The sequence below is a fragment of the Gobio gobio genome (genome assembly GCF_949357685.1).
Source record: "Gobio gobio genome assembly, chromosome: 12".
Classification (NCBI taxonomy): Eukaryota; Metazoa; Chordata; class Actinopteri; order Cypriniformes; family Gobionidae; genus Gobio; species Gobio gobio.
Window position 1 is genome coordinate 39,287,630 of NC_137105.1, and position 12,899 is coordinate 39,300,528.

The 12,899-nt window shown below is 38.6% G+C and overlaps 1 protein-coding gene across 4 annotated transcripts in view; it reads left to right on the forward strand.

The window, feature by feature from the left end:
• usp24 (ubiquitin specific peptidase 24) overlaps positions 1 to 12,899 on the forward strand; it is an 80,128-nt gene that overhangs the window by 62,815 nt on the left and 4,414 nt on the right. For all 4 annotated transcript variants that reach the window (XM_079830909.1, XM_079830910.1, XM_079830911.1 and 1 more), the window contains 15 exons: positions 363 to 504; positions 577 to 727; positions 1,315 to 1,410; positions 1,496 to 1,599; positions 2,632 to 2,745; positions 4,245 to 4,452; positions 5,267 to 5,356; positions 5,826 to 5,928; positions 8,615 to 8,736; positions 8,817 to 8,930; positions 9,139 to 9,204; positions 9,293 to 9,359; positions 9,446 to 9,524; positions 11,868 to 11,943; positions 12,025 to 12,111. In XM_079830909.1, the coding sequence (XP_079687035.1) occupies positions 363 to 504; positions 577 to 727; positions 1,315 to 1,410; positions 1,496 to 1,599; positions 2,632 to 2,745; positions 4,245 to 4,452; positions 5,267 to 5,356; positions 5,826 to 5,928; positions 8,615 to 8,736; positions 8,817 to 8,930; positions 9,139 to 9,204; positions 9,293 to 9,359; positions 9,446 to 9,524; positions 11,868 to 11,943; positions 12,025 to 12,111 (1,619 nt within the window). The remainder of the gene's footprint in view (positions 1 to 362; positions 505 to 576; positions 728 to 1,314; positions 1,411 to 1,495; positions 1,600 to 2,631; positions 2,746 to 4,244; positions 4,453 to 5,266; positions 5,357 to 5,825; positions 5,929 to 8,614; positions 8,737 to 8,816; positions 8,931 to 9,138; positions 9,205 to 9,292; positions 9,360 to 9,445; positions 9,525 to 11,867; positions 11,944 to 12,024; positions 12,112 to 12,899) is intronic.

A 12,899-nucleotide genomic window follows, 5' to 3' on the forward strand; every position in this document is an offset into this window, starting at 1 on the left:
GTTTTTGCTGCAACACCTCTCTTCCCGGTCTGTCAGTAACACTCTGTTTACTTCCTGTCTCTATGAAGCCCCTCCTTCTGAAATGCACAGTGCTCTGATTGGATGGCTGGATCAGTGTGCTGTGATTTTTCATGCACAAACAGCCACATTACACACTAAAAAAAAAAAAAAAAAAAAAAATTGTAAAAGAATATTACCCCTTTGTTATTAGCAAGAATATAATTTTTCGTTTTATTTATATATTTATTTTTGGTTAACCTAATTTATAAACTACAGCATACACAGTACATCTTAAATGTATTCTAGATAGATTACATTCACGTCATTATCACTCATGGGGTTCCTATGTTCACATGCTATAGCGAACCCCTACCCGGATGTGAGGCGGCGCTACTGGAACGCCTACATGCTGTTCTACCAGCGCATCAGTGACCAGAACTCCCCCGTCCTGCCCAAAAAGAGTCGAGTCAGCATCATGAGGCAGGAGGCAGAGGATCTCTCCCTGTGAGTTAACGTCTTACTTCCTCCTGCATCAATGTTTGAATATGGACACATTTTCATAATCCTTCATCTCAGGTCAGCCCCGTCCTCTCCGGAGATCTCACCCCAATCCTCCCCACGGCCCCCCAGAGCCAACAACGACCGTCTCAGCCTGCTCACACGCTTGGTCAAGAAAGGAGAGAAGAAGGGTCTGTTTGTGGAGAAGATGCCCGCCAGGATATATCAGGTAGAGATTTTAAGGCCTTTTCACGTCTGAGGTAACTAAACGAAAGGTTCTGGGGTTCAATACATGTTGAGGTCGTTTGTGGTGCAATTACTACTGAAAATCATTTAGACTTGTTGTTCCTCAGTTTTAGTTTTTTTTTTTTTTATGATTTTGAATAAATACTGGTATAAAATAAATAAACCTGTTGCTTTGAACCTGTTACTTACCTTAACACCTCGAAAGAATATGTATAAATAATTATACAAATCATTTAGTATTTCATGCTAAATTATTGTATTTTTTCCAAAAGTGTTCCAAATGCTTCCTATTTACAAAAGGAATTTTTTTTAAATTATTATTCTTTGTTTTTTTTTTTTTTTTTTTAGAAGCTTCTAAATAAAAGAAGTAAAGATGTTCATATACATTTTGTTTTAACCGGAATGTTTTTTTCTGTTTTACACTGAGAAAATCTTGGTACTATCGAGAAAATCTTGGTAGATTTTATATCACAGGAATAAAATATATAAATTGCTGAGAGAATCATCATGTGTCCCCCTGATAATATTGTTTTGACAAGTTTGACACACTCCCGATTTTTGGACCTGTAGATGGTGAGAGATGAAAATCTGAAGTTTATGAAGAACAGAGATGTTTACAACAGCGATTACTTCAGCTTCACGCTGTCTCTGGCCTCTGTCAATGCGGTAAACTCTCATTCATCTGATTATTGCATCTTCTATAAACTCTGTATGTTCCTTGCACTCATATTTGAGCTTTATCTTTTTACAGACCAAGTTAAAGCATCCATCTTATCAGGCCATGGCAAAAACCAGTCTGCAGCTGGCCGTCCAGTTCCTTTTCCACACGTACCTGCGCACCAAAAAGAAACTCAGGTGAGACTAGGGGTGGCGGAAAAAAATCGATACAGCATACTATAACGATATTTTGAGTGGGGATATTGTATCGATACAAGGACGGCAAGTATCGATATTTTCAGGGACTGAATTTCAGCTCGTGTTGTGCAAAGACACATTTCAGACTGTAATGTCACAAACAGCACATCACTTTCGCTCATATACGTGCGCAGTGAGCTGTGTGTGCCGGAAGCGCATTCTCGCATATTTTTCAGAACGTGGACGAGCTCTGTCCATGATTATGTGTTAGTTACGTGTTCATTTGACACATAAATGCACGCCAGCTTCACGGCAATGCAACAAAACTTTGCTCGCAATTACAATCAAAGAAGCTGTCTATATTATGCCATATCTACGCTGTCAGCGCACTCTTTCATTACAACACAATAGGCTTGCTTGCGAGTCGGTGTTACCGTTAACACGGCACCGCCCCAACGTTGTTTATATTTTTTTATAGTAGTAAAAATCATTTAGTTCAGTTAGAGAACAGACACTACAATTAAAAACTGAACATGCAGCGTAAGCCGAACGAGAGTCTCAGCACAGACCAACAGCAGGAGTCAGATTTCATTAATCATGAGAGTGAGGAGATGAATGACAAGACGACGGTGGAAGATTTGGTTTCAACGAAATGTAAAAGCGCCTATTTTAAGTGAATAACAACGAGCCCACCTTTCAAGCAATTGCCGCCCCCGAATTGGCGCTAATTCTAAAGTGAAAGTAAAATGCCATTCATAATGGCCGTATTAATATGCTATTGAAATACTCAGCATATCGCAATTATTTTAAAATCGGAATAAAATCATATCGATTGGCTTGTTACAGTTGTTGTTATTATTATTGAACTATTACAAAGACGAGAAGAAGTGGTGAAAAAATATTCAATTTCATTGAAATGTACAAAATATACAAAAAAATGTAGTCAATGTCTCATTATATTAATCTCCCAAGTGTGACTTTAGACTGATCGTGTATGTTATCCCTTTGCAACTCTGACGTCTTCTCTCTCAGGGTGGACACAGAGGAGTGGATTGCTACCGTGGAGGTTTTGTTGTCCAAGAGCAGCGAGGCGTGTCAGTGGATGGTCCAGTACCTGGTGTCACCTGAGGGACGGGAGATCATCAAGTGAGCATCACATCCATCATCCTCTGCACACTTTGGCAATATAATTGCCATTGGCTAGTAAACATTTTTGTCACGCAATCACTGGTGAGCGAAATCTAATAATTTATTAGCTCGTGGCTAATAAATAGTCGCCTAGTGCAATTAAGTCACACGTGCGAGTGATTTACTCACAATGAAGAGGGTTGATATCATAAGCAAAGATACATTGACAGGTACCACACTTAAAGGTACACTGTAATTTTTGTTGTTCAAGATGTTAGTTTTTGTTCAAGATTTAAATGTCAACACCTCAATCCTTCTTCCAAAATGTGTTTTTGTGTAACCCTGATTCACTTTGCTAAGCCTATTATAAGTGTTTATATTTTAGACCTGTCGGAATGTTTTTTGCCGGGAATTGCGATTAAAAGTTGCTCCGGCTACTTTGACACGGGTGGTCTGAGAGTGTCATAGGTTAGTTGAGTGAGTCAGTGTTACAACGAGTGAGAAAGATTGACATGCAGCATGCTAAATTTCAAACCTCTGGGAAATCACCTGTTAAAAAAAAAAGCCAAACAAGAATAAAACAAGAATCAACATTGGCTTGGCTTTTCGGAGATGGCGAGAACTGAGGGATTCATAATGTTGTAAGCAACACTGAGATGGTGTTTTTATACATTAATGTCTTCAGCTAGTCAGCTTGAGATCCATTCCATCTAAATTGGTTATATCTCTTAAGCCTAGTTGTGAATGTTTTATGAGCATTAGGATAGCCATATTCATCCGCAAAGCAGAAGCAGAACCAAAACAATGTTCTTCCACAAAATGCATGTAGTTTTGTTTTTTTAATCGCTAGAGGTTTATACCGCAAGAAGTAAAAAGAAATGCATGGAGAGCTGTAAACTGTCCCAGAAGACCATGAGGGTTTTAAGATATTCCCTCATTTTTGTTTTTGCTAGTGCCCAGTTCCCCCAAAACCAAAAACACCTGTGTTTGTGTAAGTGTGTGGTTGTAACTGTATTGCTGAAAATCAATAGCACATGTCTGGGCTACGGCCACAGCTGCTTTTTGTCATCCTGAAAGGTGGCCAGTCCTGGGATGTTAATGTGTAGAGCGTGTACGCGAGATCTGGAGATTCGCAGTCCTGTTACACGATTGGTGGATTCGTATCGGATGTTAGGGCTGCCCCGATTATCACTCCACACCGCAGCCGAAGCCAGGGAATGTTCCGTATTGTTTTATGATCTAGCTCTGACACACTTCCAACAAAACAAGCAACCATTTCCCTTATCAATGGAGACCTGGGGCCATAATTTTGCAAACACTTTCCCCCCCTGGAAAGAACAAAAGAGCTGGCTCTGCAGGAAGAGTTTCCACTGAACCTCCCAACCAGCTCAGATATGCCAACATCCAGCATCTCCTACCACATATTCATGCAAAATGTAGAAAACGGGACGGATTCACAGAACATTCTCAAATTAATGGGCGAATCTCATGAAGGACATGTTTTTCTCTCTCTGTAGGATCTGTCTGTTGGAATGCAGTGTTCGGGAGGTCCGTGTCGTGGTGGCCACCATCCTGGAGAAGACCCTGGAGACTGCTTTGTACTTCCAGGACCCTGGGCTGGACTGTCTTTTGGATATGCTGCTTTCTCTGTTGGATAAGGATGTCCCGGACAATTGCAAGAACTGTTCTCAGTACTTCAGCCTCTTCAGTAACTTTGCTCAGAGGGTGAGTCAATGTTATGGATGCCAGACAGTATATTTGAAGAATGTTCATGCTGTTCTTTTCCATAAAGAAAATATAAAGTAAGCTCAAGAAAACACCAAAAAAGTGGCCCACACAAAAGGAGTGTACTGCTCACAAATAAACTCTTTCAAACAAAGCAAAAATTGAACACAAGCAAAATCTGCACAGGAAACTTTTTCACCCTCACATGAAACTCCCCATCATGCAGATTCCTATTAGAATGAATGGAGTTCAATAGAATGGTGAAAACTGTAAATGTGACCGCACCTTAAAGGAACACGCCACTATTTTTGGCTCATTTTCCAACTCCCCTAGAGTTAAACAGTTGAGTTTTACCGTTTTCAAATCCATTCAGTCGATCTCCGGGTCTGGCGATAGCACTTTTAGTATAGCTTAGCATAGATCATTGAATCTGATTAGACCGTTAGCATCTCGCTCAAAAAATGACCAAAGAGTTCCATATCAACCTAGAAAATCTCAACTTTTCATTTTCCGTCGGTCTTAGTACACATTGTAACTACAGAAGAGTCAAGTTTTAAACAGGAAAAATATCGAAACTCTTTGGTCATTTTTGAGCGAGATGCTAACGGTCTAATCAGATTCAATGATTTATGCTAAAAGTGCTACCGCCAGACCTGGAGATCGGCTGAATTTATTCGAAAAATGGTAAAACTCAACTGTTTAACTGTAGGGGAGTAGGAAAATGACTATTTTCAAAAATAGTGGCGTGCTCCTTTAAGTCTTCTGAAGCCACAGAATGAACTGATTTGAGTTGTTCACTGATAATCTGTTTCAGGGCTGCGGACCGTGTCAGTTGCTGCTGAAACATTCAGCTTACCGTCGGATGCTAGTCTTCCTCCTGGGAGCCAACCGGCAAAACAACCAGGTATTGCAGACGCCGTTTTTTTAACACCTCATTAAAGGGATAGTTCACCCCAAAAATGAAAATTCTGTCATCATTTACTCACCCTCAAGTTGTTTCAAACCTGTATGAGTTTCTTTGTTCTGCTGAACACAAAAGAAGACATTTTGAAAAAATGTTGTAACCAAGCAGAGAGAGCAACCATTGACTACCATAGTACTTTTTCCCTACTATGGTAGTCAATGGTTGCTCTCTCTGCTTGGTTACAAACATTCTTCAAAATATCATCTTTTGTGTTCAGCAGAACAAAGAAACTCATACAGGTTTGAAACAACTTGAGGGTGAGTAAATGATGACAGAATTTTCATTTTTGGGTGAACTATCACTTTAAGTGTTCTGCGTCTTGTGAATATTGGGGTTTGCTTAAGCGCTTATGTTAACCTCTGTTGTTTAATGTCTGTGTTAATGACATTCTGCTCGTTGTGTGTTTTAGCACCGGCGCTGGAGTTCAGCACAGGCTCGAGAGTTCCTGCATCTCCACAACACTCTGGCCTTGATAGTGCTGCACACAGACCTCACGTCTCAGAGGACGGAGGGTAAGAACACACAATGATTTCTGGACACACACCAAAGTTATTAGCATTAACAAAAACTTTTATAATGACATAAAAATGCAAAAGACAAAACAAATATTTTGAACTAAACTCGAATGGAAACATTTGCAAAATACAAATGTGCACTAAGTTATGAGAGAAAACACTTTTTTATATTTATTTATTTTATAAATAAAAAAAATTGAAAATACATAAGATTTTAAGAAATTAATGCTTTTATTCAGCAAGGATGCATTAAATTGATCAAAAGTGACAGTAAAAACGTTTCATCCTGAAAAAATTTGCAACAGCTCCATAAAAATATTAAAGGCACAATATGTAAGATTTTTGGATTAAAATATCCAAAAAACACTACAACAATGTTATACATTTTGTTGACTTGTGTACTTGTATTATCCCAAATGTTTCCAAAAAAATCTATTTTAACCAGGACATGGACCGTGTCGTGTCGCCTATCAATGACTTCAGTTCATACACGCGTTACCCTCAAATTTTTATTTTGTAGAAACCATGGAAACACCAAAGACGCTTTAATATATTATGTGTTTTGTTAGACAGAAGAGTAATTGTTTGGATACATTCATCAACAGAAATCGTTGTTATATGTGACCTGATCCAGCAAAATGAGTCACAGTGACCCAAATTTTAAAATTGAGATATTGGTATCAATGGTAAGAGGAGACTTTAAAATGATACCCTACTCAGAGTCATATCTTGAATGGTTTTAAAGATATACCATTTGGATTATGGTCGTCTGCCCTCTTTTTCCAGTTGAAAACCTGAGAAAATCGCTTTTAAAGTTTTTTGCCCGTTTTTCATATACAAATGTCTTTGGTCAAATTAAGCTATTAAACCAGACTGAAACTCAAATTATTTTAAAGTATTTTTACAAGCACTTTAACAAAGATTTACTAAAATCAGAAAGATTGAACAGAGGTGCTACGTTTTTGCTTGAGAGAGTGTGTGTGTGTGTGTGTGTGTGTGTGTGTGTGTGTGTGTGTGTGTGTGTGTGTGTGTGTGTGTGTGTGTGTGTGTGTGTGTGTGTGTGTGTGTGTGTGTGTGTGTGTGTGTGTGTGTGTGTGTGTGTGTGTGTGTGTGTGTGTGTGTGTGTGTGTGTGTGTGTGTGTGTGTGTGTGTGTGTGTGTGTGTGTGTGTGTGTGTGTGTGTGTGTGTGTGTGTGTGTGTGTGTGTGTGTGTGTGTGTGTGTGTGTGTGTGTGTGTGTGTGTGTGTGTGTCACTTTGCTCTCTTTTGACAGCGACATTTCTCAAATTAATAAAAAGAACTACACACAGTATACTACATTATACTACACTACACAGTATTGAACTATCTTTCTGATGAGATCTGCTAGCTTATTGACACAGAGCGCTGCTGGTCTGACAGGGATGGCTGGACCAATCGCGTGCCGGTCAGTCGAAACGGGGCTTCCCATTGAAAAATGATCAGTGTTTTTGTACATTTCTAAGCTTTTTGATTGGTTTTAGACAACGTTTAACACCATATTTGGAGATAGTTACTTTTTAGGTGATCCCTGTAATGTAGTGAAATGCTCAGAAGTGACGAGAGTTGAGAAAAGAAATTTCCAGCGAATTTAGTAAAACTTCATCAACTTTAATAGTCATTTAAATACCTTTACTCAATTATCTGGACTACTAAACTTTGGGAGAGTATTTTTGAATGCCTGTTCTTTGAAATTTGAAATTGATTTTTCATTGTTTTTCCACATTATCGGCCCGTATCTTAAAATAGAACGTTGTGACTTCTGACTAATTTCGCCAGAACGGATCACATATAGCTCAACACAGTTAGTCTTATTGTTTAAATCTAATTTTCTTGATTTACCGCGAGTACCATGTTTTACCATGCCTAATATTGATCTAGCTTACTGCAGTGTGCAACAAGTGTCTCATAGTAGCCACCGGGCGAACACACAGAGTAGCATTATAACATCTTTCAACACGCTCAAAAATATATCTAATATGATAAAACAGTGCTGCATTACCCCACATACACATGACCGGAAGAAGCGGCCGTCTGCAGCATAATAAAAACTGTGTGTCGCGCTTATCTCTCATTAGCAAGCACTCCAACGGCTTTCAGCCACTCCGTGCTTCATACTACAGTAACATTAATACATCTTTAATACATTAGCTCATCCATGAATATGATTTCTGCCCGAGTCCCATCAGATTATTTTCCACCGGCTGTAGAGGTGAAGACAACAAATCCATTGATTGAGTGAAATCAAGGTGTCATCAAGCTACGCCTTTGTTTTGAATAAGCGACCTCTAGCGGCGAAAATTACATATTGTTCCTTTAAGCAGTACAACTGTCAAAATGTTAATAATAAAAATTCAGCTTTGCCATCACAGGAATACATTAGAAAACAGTTATTTTGAATTGTAAATCACAATATCATTGTTTCACTGTATTTTTTTATCAAATAAATGTAGCCTTGGTTAGCATTTCAAAAACTTTAAAATATCTTACCGAACCCCAAACTTTTGGATGGTGGTTTATATTATTAAAAATATATATATTTAATGAACAAAGTCCACTACATCTATTCAGTAGTGTAGTCTGCTGCTTGTGTTTAGATATTACTGGTTGTCTGTGTGACTGATGAGGTAACACTGATGTGTTAATTCTGTTCCCGTGTGTGTTCAGCTCAAGGAGTGTTCAAGCACGCGTCCTCAGGACTGGTGGCTCCATCTTCACCCCTCCTCCCTCTACATTCAGACATCAACACGCTGCTCTTTAAAGCGGAAGGACAGGTGTATCTCATGGAGGTAACACTATCTCTTTTTCACTCTCTCCTGCCTCTGTCTGTCTGTATTGCACACTACTGACTGAGGCACGTGTCTTCCAGGTGATGTTTGCCATGCGCGAGTTGTCCGGCCCGTTGTCGTTTCTCATAGAGATGATCACATATTGCTCATTCTGTAATGAACCTTTCTCACTGGGAGTCCTGCAATTACTCAAGGTTGGTAACATGACTAGTTTAAACCTTCCAGGGTAGATGTCTAAACTTCATGTAGAAGAATAATCATACAAATGATTTAGGGGAAAATATTGTTGTATGTATAAAAGTAATAAATGATCATACAAATCTAAAGTAATCTCTGAAAAGCTGATCCCTGCCTGTAGTTTTGTACAATACAAATATACCTGACAATATGTTCATGTTCCAGAATCATCTGGAAACGGCTCCTCCTCATGAACTGAAGAACGTTTTTCAGATGCTGCTAGAGATCCTGGTGAGTGATGGGCGTGCGTGTGCTGTTATAAATACTAGTTTCGAGTAGGGTGTGATGATGTAACGCCGCTTTTCCTGTCACCTCTCAGATGGTTGAGGACCCTCTGCAGTCCCAGAGGCTTAAATATGCATTTGAATCTGAAAAGGGCCTTCTGGGTAAGAGCCATATCACTTGGATCTTATCAGCACGAGTATATATGTAAGATTAAACTGATTTGAATGTGTTTGTTGTTTATTCACAGCTTTAATGCATCAGAGCAACAATGTGGACAGCAGTCGCTGCTATCAGTGTGTGAAGTTCCTGGTCACCCTGGCACAGAAGTGAGTGTAGAAGACTGGAGTCAAAGGATGCACAATATAGATATTTATCATATATCTCTGCAACTGTGTTGTAGAGATATATGATATAATGGCATAATTTCAGTTATCACCCATTATTTTGATAATTTATCCGTATCTGTGTGATGTTGGTGTAGGATATTTAATTGTTCATGATCATTTCTTCTGTTTTTACATTTGGGTGATTTTGCCATCATCTAACGCTCATTTAAAGATAGTCTTAAATACACTAATAATTTAATAACACTAGTAAATGTTATCTATAGAAAATCTCAAAATAACTTAATTGTTCATATTCTACATTATAATTTAATGCATTTAAATGTACATTAAAATGCATTATAATTCCTTGTTGCATCTGAAATTGGTTGTCACGCCTTTAGAAACTATAACGCACTAAAACACTATTATTAACATAATTATTAAGTATTATAATGTAATTTCACTTTGGTTACAATTATTCATGTGACCATACGATGCTTTATAAGGTGCATTACAAGGCATTATTAATGCATTCAAATATTTTTTTAATGAGTTATAAATATGGACTTTAAAAAAAGTGTTATCCGATTGGTTTTAGTTTTAATTGTTTTACATTTCCTTTATTTAGACAAAATAGTATTTATCTGCCTTTTGTCAGTTATTAGCCATAAGTGTAATATTATGATTTAACAATTTTGTTGTTGTATTTGGTGAACTGTATTGGCAAAAGTATTGGGACCCCTCCAAATCATTGAATTCATGTGTTCCAACCACTTCCATGGCCACAGGTGTATAAAATCAAGCACCTATGCATGCAGACGCGTCTACAAACATTTGTGAAAGAATGGGTCACTCTCAGGAGCTCAGTGAATTCAAGCGTGGTACCCTGATAGGTTGCCACCTGTGCAATAAGTCCATTCGTGAAATATTCTCACTTCTAAATATTCCACGGTCAACTGTTAGTGGTATTGTAACAAACTGGAAGCAATTGGGAACACCAGCAACTCCGCCACGAAGTGGTAGGCCACGTAAAATCACAGAGCGGGGTCAGCGCATGCTGAGGCACACAGTGCGCAGAAGTCGCCAACTTTTTGCAGAATCAATAGCTACAGACCTCCAAACTTCGTGTGGCCTTCAGAGCAAGAACAGTGCGTTGAGAGCTTCATTGAATGGGTTTCCATGGCCGAGCAGCTGCATCCAAGCCTTACATCACCAAGTGCAATGCAAAGCGTCGGATGCAGTGGTGTACAGCACGCCGCCACTGGACTCTAGAGCAGTGGAGACGTGTTCTCTAGCGTGACAAATCACGCTTCTCTGTCTGTCAATCCAATGGATGAGTCTGGGTTTGGCGGTTGCCAGGAGAACAGTACTTGCCTGACTGCATTGTGCCAAGTGTAAAGTTTGGTGGAGGGGGGGTTGTTTTTCAGGGGTTGGGCTTGGCCCCTTGGTTCCAGTGAAAGGAACCCTTAATGCTTCAGCATACCAAGACATTTTGGACAATTTCATGCTCCCAACTTTGTGGGAACAGTTTGGGGATGGCCCCTTCCTGTTCCAACATGACTGCACACCAGTCCACGAAGCAAGGTCCATAAAGACATGGATGAGCAAGTTTGGTGTGGAGGAACTTGACAGTCCTGATCTCAACCCAATAGAACACCTTTGGGATGAATTAGAGCGGAGACTGCGAGCCAGGCCTTCTCGTCGATCATCAGTGCATGACCTCACAAATGCGCTTCTAGAAGAATGGTCAAAAATTCCCATAAACACACTCCTAAGCCTCGCGGAAAGCCTTCCCAGAATAGTTGAAGCTGTTATAGCTGCAACGTGTGGGCCAACTCCATATTAAACCCTACGGATTAAGAATGGGGTGTCATTAAATTTCATGTGCATGTAAAGGCAGGCGTCCCAAAACTTTTGGCAATATAGTGTATCTGCAATTATTATAATACGCTGCATATACATGTGGGACGCCCTTATACTGGTGAAGCATACTTGGCCAAGCTGATTGATTGAATGATAAAATAGTTATTAACTTATCATTAACGGCCAAAATTTGTGCATCCTTATTGTTTTTACGATATGATGAGGCAATAACCAATATTAGGGTTTATATTTTAAATGTCTCTCTCTACAATAATTCCTCACAAAATGTAATAAATGTACAGTAGAAAAGATGCATAATTCTTTAGTACAGTTTTGTAAAAAAAATACTATTGTCTTCTTCCAGTGTCCGCCTAGTAATTATGGTCACAGTTAAATGATGCATTCTTAGATACAGTGTGATTGATGAACTGTCAGTGTCTCCGGCAGCAGTGATGTTAAAAGCCTCTGTGTTTCTGTTAGATGTTCTCCAGCTAAGGACTATTTTAAAGAGCTCTCAGGACATTGGAGTTGGGCAGTGCAGTGGCTTCAGAAAAAGGTGAGAGACCACAGATTCGCACTCACACACTAGTACTTCTTTATTGTGCATTTCTTAAATTCCCCCTCTCTCCTCTTTCAGATGTCTGAGCACTACTGGACGCCTCAGAGTAACGTATCAAACGAGACGTCCACGGCTAAAACCTTCCAGCGCACCATTTCAGCACAGGTACATTTCATTGTGCTGCGTTTATGTCCATCCTGAACTGTTTTGATGTCATGTTAAATGATTGAAATGCAGGGACTCCATTGGGGAAATGTAATTGTAATTATGTAAATGTAATTTTAGTACTTAAACTTGTTTAATTTGGTTGAGAAGGCCACATTTCTCATTTTAAAGTTTTTCATCTTTTATTTAGATTTACGTTTTATTTCAATTGCCGCAAATTATTTTTAGTAGTTTTAGTTTTAAGTTAACAATAACAACACATTAAGGGAAATTTGTTGTTTTGAAATACAAGTGTGATTTGTAAAGATCTTGGGGGTAAAAGCTCCTATTTTTCTTTATCTTTCCCTCTCCCTGACTTTTGTGCATCCTTAATGTTTTGCTTTTCTTTGAGAGAAAAAAACCCCAAAACTATACAAAAGTGCTAATTTCCTGCTGTACAATATTTTTATTTAATCACTGAAAAGATTTTAAGATTGTATTTTAAAACATTTACAGAAGACTTTTATCTTAATTTTTTTTAAACTTATTTTTAGATTTTGTATTTTATTTTAAAGGGTTTGTTCAACCAAAATTGCTCTGATCATTTACTCACCGTCATGTCGTTCCAAACCCGCAAGACTTTCATTTATCTTCAGAACACAAGTGAAGATATGTTAATGAAATCTGAGAGCTTTCTATCCCTCCATTAACAGCTATGCAACTACCACTGTCTTTTCAGAAAAAAACTCTTCATGAACTTTTTGAAAATGTCAATCATTTGTATGATGAACAGATTCAATTTAGGCTTT